This window comes from Epinephelus lanceolatus, chromosome 12, assembly GCF_041903045.1.
Source record: "Epinephelus lanceolatus isolate andai-2023 chromosome 12, ASM4190304v1, whole genome shotgun sequence".
In the NCBI taxonomy this organism is placed as follows: Eukaryota; Metazoa; Chordata; class Actinopteri; order Perciformes; family Serranidae; genus Epinephelus; species Epinephelus lanceolatus.
Window position 1 is genome coordinate 29,912,169 of NC_135745.1, and position 15,473 is coordinate 29,927,641.

General features: G+C 40.4%; 1 protein-coding gene across 1 annotated transcript; it reads left to right on the top strand.

Moving 5' to 3' along the window:
• The first annotated feature begins 71 nt into the window (after positions 1-71).
• On the top strand, positions 72-15,161 carry nmnat3 (nicotinamide nucleotide adenylyltransferase 3). Its single transcript, XM_033650872.2, has 5 exons — positions 72-171; positions 2,624-2,770; positions 4,924-5,107; positions 9,195-9,280; positions 13,269-15,161. The coding sequence occupies exons 2-5, from the start codon at positions 2,659-2,661 to the stop codon at positions 13,670-13,672; spliced, it is 786 nt and encodes a 261-aa protein (XP_033506763.2). The 5' UTR covers positions 72-171; positions 2,624-2,658; the 3' UTR covers positions 13,673-15,161.
• Positions 15,162-15,473: the final 312 nt, after the last annotated feature.

The following is a 15,473-nucleotide window of genomic DNA, read 5'->3' on the forward strand; positions in this document are numbered from 1 at the left end:
TCAGCACCACGGAGAGCTCTGACACTCTGCTCAGAGTAACCTTCCTCCAGCAGGGGTCGCGCTTCTGCAGGTTTTTCTCAGCGGAACCATCGAGCTGTAGCTCTGCGGAGCGGGGGAATGGTAACAGTGTGACACACCACCAAACAGTAGCCGTAACAATGTGAAAAGAAGGTAAATAAATGATTTATCATTGCTACCTTTAGATATTATGTTATTTGTAATACGGCCCTTTGAATTGACAACTTTACAGTTTCATTTATACATTAATTTGAATACGAGTTCGTCGCTTTGTACGTCGTTTGGTCAGTTAAGCTAATAACTGTTAGCTGCTCGTTCAATGTCAAGGCTTCATTGACCTTTATATATTGGAATTCGTTTGCTGTCATCTGACTTTAACTGCCAGAAACCACAGTATAACTCATAGTTTCTACGTTTAATAGCATCAAACCTGTAAACTTACAGCTGAACTGCGAAATGCGACAGTCTCAGGTCTGCTGCATGTCTCATGCACCTGTCACAACCCTGTGTTAAGGGATTATCCAGTTTCTTACAATTAGAATATAAAAGGTAATTATACATAGCTTTCTTGGTTTATTACAGGAGATTATTTATGAGTGAAAGTCCACATATTGCCAGGTAGTTATGTTGTCACAGTACGTTAAAACATACAAACTTAATTTGTGTTTCTGTCATTGCAGTTTGTTTATGGTCTGCCATATGTCAAGACATCAGTTGCATGCAGTAGATGAGCAATGTCTCTAATGCAAAGCGATCATAAATCCTTGGATTTGTCATTAAATAAAGAAGATAATTATTTTTCTTTGTATCGCTCTTTTGAAGCAAGCACGAAGTGAGAAATAAAATGAATAAAATGCAACTAAAACAGTCATAAGATAAGATAATATAATCCTTTAATAGAACCACAGTGGGGAAATTGGCATCTTTACAGCAGCAAAGGGATTAGTACAAGCAAAAAGCATCAGTAAAATACAAAAAAACCCCACAAAGCAATATAATAGGAATGCAAATAAAAAGATCTCTAATATGTCTAATAAGTAAACAGTAAAAAACATGGAGCAACTAAATAAGTAAACCATAAAAATAAAAACACAGAGCAATATAATCAGCAAACAGTTAAAAAAAAACAGGACACTATAATAAGTAGACAGTTTTAAAAAAAAAAAAGAACAATATAAAAAGTAAACAGTAAAAAATCAAAGAGGCAATATAATAAGTTGACAATAAAAAACAGGGAGCAATATAATAAGTAAACAGTAAAATAAATGGCAATATAATAAATTGGCAGGCTGATGAACGTTGGGTATTGCACAGTTAGCATGTACTGATATTGCATCTGATTGATGATTGTAAACAGTAAAAATAAAAGCAAGATATAATAAACAGGCTGAAGACTAGATTCACATTATTGCATGAATAAAGTGTAGATATTGTAGAATTGATATATACTGATATTGCACATGACTGACCTGTGGACACTAAAACAACATGTGGACATTATAACACAACATAGAGAGGATGTAAAATCCAATTATTGTTAAAAAAAAAAAAAAGAGATAGATAAATCAAAAGGGGCAGGTAAACAGTTTAAATAGTCCATAGTCCCTGCAAATCCAGCACCTTAACGAACATCAGCTATTTTAGAGGAATCATTTCAACCTGGGGGTCACATAGAAAGACCACACTATAAAAAAAGTAATTTTAAGGCATTATGGTGTACATGAAGGTAACCAGTTAAAGGTCTAGTGTGTATGCTTTAGTGGCATCTAGTGGTGAGGTGGCAGATTGCAACCAAATGAAAATTCACCCACATGCCAAGTGTGTAGGAAAACTTCGTTGGCCAATGTAAAAAGGCATCTAGAGCCAGTGTTTGAGTTGTGTTTGGGTTGTAAGAAGACCTGCTCGCGTGAAGGTATGAAAGGCTCATTCTAAGGTAACAAAACACAACAATTCTTAAACTAATAGTTATGAATATTACTTTCCATTTCTGCCAATATGTCCCCCTAAATCCTACATATTGGACCTTTAACTAACAAATTCCATGTTTAAAGTGCAACAAGTTCTTTAAATGATGGCTGGATACTCGCCCAAGAGGCTGGCTGCAATAAACCATCTTTCCAACCAATGTGTGAACTGAGGCTGGTGTTAATTTCCCTCTAGGCTTTCTGCACATTCATGTACACATTAAAAAAAAAATGCCACTGCGGTTGTTCCCCTCCTCCAGTGTCTGACTCCGCCTCATTTATTCTTGCCAGTGTTTCTAACTGCTTTGGGTGTCCCGCTGATGAATGAGCAGAGAACGGCTATGCTACGTGTTGCTCACTGGGGCCTCCTATACTCACGCTGTGCTCATATATTGTGAGGTGCTTTGGGATTAAAAAAAAACTCCCACGACATGACAAATAGGTTATTAAGGTAAATTCAACAAAGGCACACCTCTGCACAGTGTGGCAGGTACTTAAATTGCAAAATGACTTGTAGATATATGAAGTTGTTCTACACAGTACCCTGTCGAATGTTCTAGATGCTAGCTTCATTCAGTCTTCTCACCTTTGCATCCAAATTTCCAACAATGCTAATAACGCTGTCTTCTGCTGTCCTCCAGCGTTCTTTGACAGCGGTGTGAGGAAGTCAACCAAGATGGTCACCCGCCGTGTTCCACTAGTCTTGCTAGCCTGCGGCTCCTTTAATCCCATCACCAACCAGCACATGAGGCTGTTTGAGCTGGCCAGAGACCACATGCACAGCACAGGTCAGATCCAGACATCACACACTGTGCCTCCTAATTGTTTGTGTGTTTAATATGACTGTCTCGATAATCTTTAGGGCCGAAGAAGCTCCTGTAAAAGTAAAATTATTATTCTTTATATTAACAATGAATCCAACGAGTGTGTATTTTAACAGCGGTAGCTCACAGTGATGAACCTGTCGAGAATTATGACCCAACCCTGCAGCTGTACGGTGCTTTTTAAGGCTCCTGCTCATTGGTTTTCTTTTATGGCGTCAAAATTTACTGTTTGGTTCTGTCTCCCCACTTTCATCAGCCTCATTTCCAGCAGCAGCAGGCTGCTCCTTCCAGAAATCAAACCCAGATAAACCTTCTGTCTCTGACCTGTACAGCACCAAACAGCAGGCGCACAAAGTTAGAGACAAGCCAGAGAATAAAGTTGAATAGATAGATAGATAGATAGATAGATAGATAGATAGATAGGTGTGTAGCCCTTCTGCCCCCTAGTGGCCCAAATATCAATTTACGCAGCTTTAAACGCTCCACATTCTCGTCCATTTGCTGAGCTACAGAAGAATAATCAATAAAAATCACTTCATTGATTGTTCATAAAGAGTTATATGCCATTTTGTGTGATGCTGCAGAGACCTAGGTTGCACTCCTTGTTCTCTTCTTGTATGACGCAGTCAACCTATGCTTTGTGCATTGTCATGTGCTGCCATTAAACCATGTAACAAGCATGTCAGCAGATACCTTCCAAAGCTGCTCTGCATAAGAGTACTGGCCCGGTCACATGGTTACAACAACATCATTATACCTTACACTGTTCCTGAGTCAGCTCTTTGAGTCTAAGATGCTTTATGAATCCGTGCACAGTGCAGCACTTCAGAGGGCAGGAACATAAATAATGCTCTTACAGTTTCCCTTTGACCTCTCACCTACAACACATAACCTGACTAATTTGAGGGTAGCCAGCAGAAAATTAAGTTGCGTGCAGGAGCTGTTTTTATTTTCCTGCAACTGAATGTGCTACAACTGCAAATACGCCTGTTTTTAATCTGTTTTCTTTTTTTCAAACATTAGAAGTAGCACATTTTTCTTCCGTGTCTCCCCATCCAAATTCTAATTTTCAAACTTTTGGTCTGATTAATTGCTCAAAGCAGTTTCTAAACCCTTCAGACTGATTACACAGTATAAGATGCCCCTCATCACCATGTTTGAAAGGGACAGTTCACTCCAAAATCAAAGTACATGTTTTTCTTCTTACCTGCAGTGTTATTTTATCAAACTAGGTTATCCAGGAGATGTCAGCTGTAGAGATGTCTGCCTTCTCTCCAATATAATGGAACTAGATGGCACTCAGCTTGTGGTGCTCAAAGTGCCAAAAATACATTTGTAAAACTCAACAGCAATATCTCTTTCCAGAAACCATGACAGGGTTACTCAAGATAATCCACAGACCATGTTGTGAGCAGTTTCATGTTGGAACTATTTTCTTTCTACCAAACTACACCCACCAACTATATCGCCGTGCAGAAGGGAGCATGCATTGTAGACCTCACCAATGGGGATTGCCCGATTACCTATTTTTAGAGCTGATGATGGAAGTAGCGAAGGAGTGAGCCATCTCACTTCTTTCTAATCTCTGTACCATACCAATATCATTTGGGCACTGGTGAGAAAATGGCAGCATTTAAAGACAAAGTTTATCAGCTGAAGTGTAGGGGAGCATTTCAGTTATTGTGGAAATAGCTGGCTGGTGTAGTTAGATCGAAAGAAAATACAACTACATGAAACTGCTTACAACACGGACTATGTATTATCTTGAGTGAGCGGGCCAAGATTTCTTGAAAAAGACATTGCTAAAGAGTTTTTCAAACTGATTTTACTGGTGCTTTGAGCACCACAAGCCAAAAGTCATCCACTTCCACTATACTGGAGAGAAGGCAGACATCTCTACAGCTGATATCTCCCACACTGTATTTTTTATTTCAGGGTGAACTGTCCCTTTAAGAAGATCAATTGTAACATTTGTCCTCAACTGTGAGATATGACGAAGCATGAATAATATTACCATCAGTATCTCAGATATTACTTTATCTGCTGATTTATATTCTGTTTCTGTATCAGCTGTCATGACCCAGAAAAACTGTATTAATCTTCCTCTCTCCCCTCAGGCCAGTACCAGGTGGTGGGTGGCATCGTGTCTCCAGTGAGTGACGGCTATGGAAAGCAAGGCCTGGTACTGGCTAAGCACCGAATTGCAATGGCAAAGCTGGCGCTCCAGAGCTCCAACTGGGTCACGGTTGATGAATGGGAGAGCCAGCAGCCAGACTGGACGGAGACTGTGGTCACCATGAGGTATAAAACAAGTTTATAGCAGCATTAGAGTTCACACTGCTTCATTTGAAAAAAGGTTTCCATGCAAGAACATGTTGGGGAATATAAGCCTCTCTGGGCTGTCATTGTGAAATTTGTTTGCAGCTAGACAAAGTATTGGGATCTTAATATTAATAGGTGTCCGTACCTTTATTTGTTTTTCTGTGCCAACAGAACCAAGCACATCTTGTTCACAGTTTATAATCACCACTCAGTAGGTGCTATTTGTTTTTATTAGCTTTAACTGTCCTCTGTTACATCCTTCTTTCTTGATGGGAGAAATATTTTCTCTTTGCTGACATGTCCTCTTAAATGTTTTATTTGGAAATGTTGACAAGCACCAAATTCAGTGAACAAGTACCTGTCTAATCATAATATGATAACCCAGAGGAGCAGAAACAGAAACAATGAATGAGGTCACATTTAGCTGTACCCAGTGTCATTATGTAAATACAAATATATACACCGAGCAGCCAAAACATTAAAAGCACTGACAGGTGAAGTAAATAACTTTGATTATCTTATCAGTGCAAAGTTCTGCTGGGAAACCTTGGGTCTTGTATTCATGTGGATGCCACTTGACGTGCTTAACCCACCTAAACACTGCTGCGGACCAAGTACCCCCACTTAATGACAGTGACACTCCCCGATGGCAGTGGCCCCACCAGCAGGACAATGCCACCCCGCAAAAACTGCTCAAGACTGGCCTGAGGAACGTGACAAGTCATTGCAGCTCAAGTCGTTGACCTGGCCTCTAAATTCCCCAGATCCCAATCTGATTGAGCATCCGTGGGATGTGTTGGTACCCCACTTCGCACCCCACAGGACTCAAAGGATTTGCTTCCAACACCCCAGCGCCAGCCACCACAGGACACCCCCAGAGGTCCTGTGTTCATGCCTCGACAGGTTAGAGCCAATTCCGATCTACAGTGGGGCCTCTGACCTGTCGAGGCATGAACACAGGACCTCTGGGGTGATGCCAAATCCAACGGGTGCACAATCAGATTGGGATCTAGGGACTTTTGGGGACAGGTCGATATCTTTGGCTCTCTGTAACCTTTCTTTGGCCATTGCTGTGTAGTTTTTGCAGTGTGGCATCAGAGAGTGCTGCTGCCATGAGGGGGTGTACATAGTCTGTAAGAGCTTATTTAATCAACTCCCTTTATGTATTAAAATTGATACCCCCATTTCAAACACTGCTAATGTCACAGGACTCATACTTCGATGGGGTCTTTATGATAGCATAGCAACAGCCAATAGACTGCACTAGAGGACAGAGTCAAAAGTTTGGCACAACAGATGAGGCGAAGGTGGAGGTCATAATAATGTACCTTTTAACGGAGGAAGCATTGCAGACAGCAGTGGTCTTTGAGGCCAATTAATTACCAATTTGTACTGTTGTGACATTTTTTAAATGTCTTTGTGGTCTCAGTACCACAACCTATGGTGGTACTGCTCCGTTTTGTGCATATCCGTAAGCTTTCAGAAAACATGCACAAATACAGACGAAACGAACACAGAGTAGGCGTAGTTTTAAAGGCGCTGTATGTAAGAATGTGGCCAAAACGGTTACTGCACTCAAATTCAAAATACTGCCACGAGTCGTGTCCGCCCCCCCTCCCCTACAGATTTGAGGTTGCTGGACAGCGGCACGCTGGAGACTGATTTGTTTGCCCACGGGCGGCTGCCGTGGCAGGGCCGCGTCGCCACGTCCTTGATCTTCAGTCTTCCAGCAGACCACTCGAGCAAGTCCGGCTTCTCTGCTGCTAACGCTGCTGCCGGGATACAGCGGAGGAGAAGCCGGCTGCTAATGCTATGTACTGGGACACTGCTAATGCTGCTTGCCATGCTGCTGTAGCTCAGTCGTAACTGTAACTGATGCTGAGACTCTACTGACTGCGTGACTGGTAGACGGCGGTGGGTGGCGCAACAGGCCAAAACACAAATTCAAAACATAAACATGATTTGCGGACCGTAAACATTTTTTTTTAAATGTGAATATTCTGGCTGTACTATTGTTGTCGATGAGATCAGTATGTTATCTGAACATTATTCCTTAGTCTCTGTGACATATTAGGATGATTTTACGACTATTTGCTTTAGATTTCTTACATATAGCTCCTTTAAGTTTACCTAGATATGTTAAAACAGGATCTCCATTGGGGAGAAGTCTCTCCCTGAACTCCCTAAGAGAGTATTTTGTCTTCTCTAACTGGATGAATTACATCAGATCACTCAGCCACATGGTGGTTAGGTGGATTTATTGATTTCCAATGTTCCAATATTCTTCTGCGTACTTGCTGCATCATAAAAGCAATGGTGTTTTTATGTCTTTTCCTTAATATAGATTGTTTTCTATCTGTGATACCAAATGTGGCTGCTGCTGGGTTGGAAATCAATATTAAGTGCCTCGCTGTTTTAAAGATCACAGACCAGAAAGTTGCCAGAGCAGGGCATTGCCAAACATGGGTTAAAGGGGCAGTCGTGCTATTTATCAGTCTAGATTGTTTTGGTGTGAGTTGCTGGGTGTGGGAGATGTCAGCTGTAGAGATGTCTGCCTTCTCTCGAATATAATGGAACTAGATGGCACTCAGCTTGTGGTGCTCCAAGTATCAACAAAATACATTTGAAAAACTCTGATGAACTTTCTGGTCGACTAACCTTTGGTCGACTATTAGGGGGCAGTCCTACACCCACCAACCGTATCACCATATCAGTTTGGTAGAAAGAAGATAGTTCCTACGTGAAATTGCTCACAACAAGATCTTTGGATTATCCTGAGTAAACAAATCATGATTTCTGGAAAGAGACATTGCTGTCGAGTTTTTTAAACATACTTTTTTTAGCCCCACAAGCCGAGTGCCATCTAGCTTCATTATATTGGAAAGAATGCAGACATCTCCAAGGACGATATCTCCATCTCTCAGCAACTCACACCACAACAGTCTAGATTGATAACTAGCACCACAGGCAAGAAGAAAAATATGTATTTTTGATTTGGGGGTGAAGTGTCCCTTTAATTTAACAGGGGTATTTTGACATCTGTCTTCACTTGCGTCCGTTTTAGGGTATATTTTAGCCAGTCTTGCTTTGGGAAAGTGATGTAGAACTTTGCTGACATGCCCTAGTTTTACCACGGCACCAGCAGAGCTCACAGGGATGTACTCTCCTTTGCTGCTCCTCTGCCTGCCCGGCTTCTCACCAACTTCAACTACTTATGTAACAGAGTGTTGCCAGGTTCTGGCCTCTTGGGGCTGCCAGACTAGACTGGACTCATGTCTGGTCTGGTTTTTCATGAGGTGAAATCAGGGGCACCTGCTGTTAAATTTACCGGCAGAGTGGGAATGGTGGAGTTGCAGAAGGCAGTCTTGGACGTGAATATGGGTGAAGAGAGGCAGGCATAGGTGCTGTGAGTAAGGAACATCTTTTTTGAGGATTGGCTCGCTCCATATCGCAGTTTACTGTGCAGAAATATGAAATGGATTTGCAGCCGGGCCTTATCAAGAGTTTGACCCCAAGGAATGAATGGATTACTGCACACACCTACTGTATGTGAGGAGTATATAGGCTTATTTTAGAAAGGTCTCTTACACTTGCGTCATTCAACTCTTTCCGTTTCATTCACTCTCCTTCCTCCCTGCTTCTCGTTTCTCACAAATCCCCTCATGAGTGTTTGCGCAATGTGGGTGCTGATCAAGGCATGAAGTGGCCTGTTGTTGTCCAGAGGCTGTGAACAGGCCACGTCACAAGTCCTTTCACTCCCCAACACTCACACACAGAAATAACACCTCTAAGAAGCTTTACTTGAAAACAGTTTGGTTTTTTTTTGTTGTTGTTTTTTTACACAAGTTCCTCTGTGACTCATAGATATTTCTCTTTCCTAAATCAGTTCTGTTGGATGAGGCTTTATTGGCATGATTGATGTTTAGATTGACAAACATGTTGCTTATGCATGAAGATACATGGAGTATGGAGATGCTCAAAATCAGAATAAGGAAAAATATGTGTTACCATTTCTAAAATGAAAGGAACAAAGTCTCACTCTTTCACACCTTTTGTTGTTGGGCAGGTATCATTATGGGCGGATTCTGAAGGAGTACGAACAAAGCACAGGGACGCACAATGAATCCATTGGAAACACCCCTCCCCTATCAAGTAAGAACCTCCTACTGTTGGGATCAGCTCAGTAACCCTTTGACCTCTGAGTGTTTTCAGGCTTTTAATATTTGGTTTTAATATGTGGTGGTCAAGTGCATGCATTTTGGTTGGCTGGTCTATCATTTTGGTCCAAATATAATTAAAAAATAAAGGTTTTGTTCAGATATTCATGGTCACCAGAGGATAAATTCTAACCTACGGGTCCATTTTTGAAAACCTGAACCTACCCATACCCGTAAAGCTCAGTACAAGAACCGACCTGTTATCCGTCATTATGTCTGAGTCAAAGCTGCACCTGCCCGCACCTGTTAATAAAAGTGCCGTGACCCAACCCGTAGCCATGATTAAACAATCACAGGCTACAGTCGCTCACATTAAGCTGGGTTATCAATTTTTGAATTACAAATCCAGCGGAGGAAAAGTCTCTTTTACTGGCTGTGCTCGATGCCCAGATGCAAAAATATTCTGCGCAGTCACTGCCAGGTTAGGAAACATTTTAGCATGGTCCTTCCACCTCAATAAAACCTCAAAAGGATCCTCCTTGGGTGTCTTGAACAGACGGCAAAGTTTCATCACTGGAGTCGTCCACATTGGTGACAAATGTGACAAAGGGCTCACAAAGGGGTCCTTGAGGGAGTTCCAGGGGGTCCCCAGAAAAATAGGGAAAAGTTTATTTTCACTATTTAATTCACTATAGAGGTGAGCTTGATAAAGGTAAGAGTCATAAAAGGACTATTCTGAACGCTGGTTTTACTTCCTCCATGGTTGTCTCCTCTCCTGTAGTTAACAACTATAAAATTTTGGTCTTATTCATATCTGACTAATAATATACTAGTATTTTCAGATGGAGGTCCCTGAAGTGAAGTCTTATCAAATATTGGTCCGTGACCTAATGTGGATCAATTTAGGAGTCCTTGACACAAAAAGGTTGAGAACCACTGCTCTGCCGTGGCTGTTAAGGCAAGCTGTTTTAGGAGTTCTGCCTAGTCAAAAGGAACATTTCTGATATCTACAATGACATCCTTCCAAGGACTTCCATTCATGTGTACTGGGCCTTTAATTTCAGATATCCACAATGTCATTTTAACTATCAATAATGTAATTCCAACAGACACCCACATCACATATCTGGATATCTGCGTTGTTACAAGTCTTAATTTTAATTGTAGATATGGCATTTTTACTTTTCATAATGCCAGTTTTGGATATACGTAATGACATTTTTGCTAGTAAAAAATGTATTTTCAAATATTCACAATAACATTATGGATATCTGGAATGTTTTTTTATTTTGGATATCTGAAATTAAAAATATGGCTAGTAACAATTGGACAATAGATATTTTGATGGGAGTTTTTCCTTCTAATAATTCTACTGCAGATATCTGAATATTTATTCTGGATATCTAATGACATTGTGGATGTCTGACACTAAAAGCTCAATACACATGAATATTTAAAAGGGATGCCATGTATCTAAGGAAGAATGACAATGAGCAAATCTGAAATGTTCTCTTTGACAAGGAAGAACTGAATTATGGATAGATGCAACAATATCTGAAATTTAATTTTGACAAGCAGAATTGAAGTTGTGAATATTTTAAAATTCAGTTTCTTATATTAAGATTGTTGAATTGTTTTTCCATTGCAATAGTCTGTGGAAATGCTAGTACAAATGGTGTGTCATAGGCTGTAGGCTCTAAGAGTATAGATGATCATGATATTCTTTAATGTATAAATCACATACTGCTTGATTTTCATCACGTCTTTAACAAGCCCTCTAACAGTGTTAGGGTTAAGGATTTGTACCATTCCCACATAATGTGCCTGTGCTTAACACGTTCAAAGTAGAGGCCCAAATGGTGCTCTGTGGACCTGGCTAATGGTGGTTACAGGGTATTAGGAGTAGGTTTAATACTTTGAAGACTTTGTATGCATGCATGCATGCGTGTGTGTAAATGCTCAAAGGACGGACAAAGTCACAAATGCATAGCTGTAGTATGTGTTAACATGATGATTGTTGTGTAACTGGAAGCCAGCCAATCAGTATTCAGGAACGTTTTTCAGGATTATCTATGATTTATTGAACTCATTTACAAGGATGTTTGTTTGAGTCCAACACAACACTGCATAATAACTTTAATAAAAATTAAATTGTGAATAAGAGTCACTGTGAGATCTGTTGTGAATTTAGTGGATAAAATATGTATGCAACCAAAATTAGGAAGAAAAGTTTGCTGTTTTAGTCTCATTTTTAGTTAATCCTATGTCAAGTCACAGTTCAGTTTGAGTTTTATTGGGAAAGGTTGAACTCCCTGAGAGTTTGGTGTTGCCATGTTTTGATGTAGCCTCGAGCACCATGAATATCTTGGTTGTGTAATTTTTAGAACTAGTGAGTCCATTTTAGTGATGTTCAGACTTTTCATTTGCCTGCTCCAGACTCAAAATACTCACTAATTATTTTCCTCCATATTCACATCATTAATGCCTCCAGTTTTTTTTCTCCTCAGCAGTATGAGCACTCTTTGAAGAGACTGTTCAATAATTTCTTAGGGGATTGCAATTTTTTTTAGCTTGATTGTGAACTAGCCAGTTGGCACACATCCACTGGACTGTTTCCAGGAATTAAAAACTAAGCACCACTTGAGGATTATGTCACTCTTTGCCATTGTAATTGCTCAGAAAAAAATATCAACGATTTATTGCACAGGCTGATCACAGAATGATTATTTTTGGGTAAAATCATTTGAAGGAAATTAGTGTTACCAGACCCCAGTGACTGATGAGTGAATACCTGTTGAGGATAAAAAAAGGATTAAGAGGACTGAGATGAGGCAAACCTGTTGATATTCTAACGATATTAGTTTTGAAACACCTAACTAATGCTAAGTTAACACCTAGCATCCACACTTCTCTGGTGTTTCCGAACCCCTAAAATGGATATGAGCTCATTCAAAGGCACATGCCCCGTGCACAGCACTGTCAGTCCTTGTAACTTGGTGCAGGTGATGGCAGGAATAAGTAGATGCTTCACACGCAAGAGGGCTGAATTGCTTCTTTTAATTAAATCTTCACTTAAAACGTTACAAACAACGCGTTTCGCCCATGGCCTCATCAGGTTTGCTGAACAATACAATGCACAGGTGTTAGCTGCACCCTGAAATGGAGACTTTTGAAAATGCTGCTTGAAAGCTCTGGGGTTAATCTTCGGTTTGGACGAGCAGGTGGGGATTTTTTTGGAAATGATGAAGCCGACACGTACGACTTGACAGTCACAACATGTCAAGTCAGAACATTATAGCTAGGGCTTTATACCTTTGGTGATTTCATCCTTGCTTTGCTATTTCCGTAGTATTTTCTATAACCAAGTAACCAGCCTCAAAGCAGACAATCTTCTTCCTGTTTACGTCGGCACGTGCATGCCCAGTGTATGTGTATTTTTTTAGTCTAAAAGTGAGTACTATCAAGCAGTTGCTGCAACCCCTCACTACATATTAACTCTTCTCTCAGCTTTATGTCATGCCATGTCTTATTGTTTTACAGTTTTTATGTTAAAGGTCCAGTGTGGAGGATTTAGGGGCATCAATCAGCGGAAATGGTGTATAATGATCCTAACTATGTTTTTAGTTAGTTTTAGTTTATAACCACCTGAAAATAAGAATATCTGTTTTCGATGCCCTAGAATGAGCTGTTTATATCTGCACACGGTGCGGGTCCTCTTTCATGCAGTCTGCCATGTTGTTCTACAGTAGCCCAGAACAGACAAATCAAACACTGGCTTTAGATAAGGCCATTCATGTTTTTGCCCGTCGTGTCAGCCTCCATAGTTCTCCTACATACTTGGCACACAGGAGAAGTTTCAGTTCTGCAACCTCACCACTAGATGCCACTAAATCCTTCGCACCGGCCCTTGAAATATTAAAAGATAGCTTGGTTAGTAAAGAGCAAAGGTCCTCTTCACTGTCTTACTCCGCCTCTCCCCGCAGGCCCCCGTCCCCAGTTGAAGCTCCTGTGTGGAGCTGATTTCCTCAACACTTTCAAGATCCCTGGAATGTGGCTGGACAACCATGTGGAGGAGGTGGCCGGACGTTTTGGCCTTGTCTGCGTCAGTCGAGGGGAGCTACAGCCCGAGCAAGCCGTGAATGAATCGGACATGCTCTCACACCACCTGCAAAACATTTTCTTCGTAAAGGAATGGGTGAGGAATGAGACGAGCGCCACCGAGGTGCGTCGGGCTCTGAGACGGAATCACAGTGTGAAATATCTGATCCCAGACTCTGTGATAGAATATATTCACCAGCACAACCTCTACACGGAGGACAGCGAGAGGAAAAATGAGGGCACAGTGCTGAGGCCGCTCACCAAACAACAACAACACAACAGCCAGTGAAGAGTCTTGATGACTGATAGATGAGCTGCTACAGCGCTGAGCTGGACGCTGGCCCTCGAAGTGTGAAGTCACTCACAGATCAGTGCGTCTCTTCAGGGACTGGAAGCTCTGTTAACGTCGACTGGACTGCCGTGTGATAGGGGTTTGCGCCACATGCAGAGAAACACATATCACGTGTTTTTAAAGCATCACTTGTTTTCAGTAGGAAGCATCTACACAGTGCTGTGGTGTCTTTGAATCATACTCATGGAGTGTTGCAAATACTGAGCCTCATCTTTGTGCCACAGTGTCAATGAACATTTGTTTGCTAAAAGTTTTCATCCTTTGTAGTTTTACATATTTCACATCATAGTAGTATATACATATATTTATAATATCATGTATATTTGAAGTCTTTTTGACTGACTGACGTTTGTTCCTTTTCCTGAATAAATATATGAAATAATAACCACAATCAGGATTTTAGAAATAATGAGGTTATGAGTCCAACAACCCACATCCCACCCACAAAAACACACAAAAAGAAACTACTAGGGTTTCAGTTTATCGACATCATTCTAATATATTTCTAAAAATACATATCAGAGTTTGTCAGAGATAAAAAGATAAAGTCCTGGACTTTTTTTTCATCTCTGTCCTTGATGTTTACACAGTCGACCAACCTTTATTAAAACAGAGACAGGAATTCAGTTCCTGGCATTAAGATATGTTAGAAAATAAAAGCTAAAGACCTTTAAAACTGAGTCATATGAGCAAATAATTGATTTTATTTTCAGAAGCAGAAAATGTAAAAAAGCAACCAAGAAAAATCACTTAATGGTTATGAAACATAGTTCAAGGTGCAAATATCCCTTAAGATGTTTTGTAATTAAAGAGTGACATGATGTCTAATTCAGGGGTGTCATACATGTGGCCCGCAGGCCAGACCCAGCCCTCCAAAGGGTCCAATCATGACTTTATACACTTAACACTGATGTACTTATGAAGGCTAAGAGTGGACAGGTTTCAGGAAAAGAAACAGTGAGTAGCTACTTCATGTAAAATACTGTTTCAGAGGCTTTTCACCCTGACCAGAATACATGAAAACAATGAATACTTACTATAGTTATTTTTAAGGATGTTGAACATTGTGCAAAGTGTTGTCATGTCAATCAGCAGCTTTGGTACAAAAGAATCTTTATCAGACTAAAAATAATATTGTTGGAGCCCTATTGCTACGGCATTGCCAAAATGTTTGGCGGACAAGAATCTGCTTCCTCATTAGCTTCCATTCTAGTTTGGTTTAGTAATACCAGTATTATTACACAGGAGAGGAAATGTGTGGAAAAATGTGCACATAATGATAGTGAGTAGACTGACTGAATGTGTAAAACTAAAACATATTGTTGTAAACTGAACATATGTTTCTTAATACATCTCAGGCTGTTCATTGTTTTGTAGATGGATGAACATTTTCAGAATGTTCTTTACATTAAAAAAAGGAAACACTTGGGAGGTGTTGTTATTTATAGGTTGATATTTGGTAGTTTTATTGGTCTGGTCATGGATGGATAAATGAACAGGCCCAGGGACCCAAAATGTCAGGGGCCCTCCTGACCTTTAACTGTAAAATGTCACTCAAATTAACACATCCACACATGAGGAGGCTTAAAATGACTAAAAAGAAACATAAAATGACACACAACAATTACAAAGAGATGCTAAACAGCTGCAAAGAAACACAAAGAGACTTACAATTAGCAAAACAAGCACAAAGAGATAAAAAATGACCACTAAGCATCTAAAGGGAGACACAAAAAGA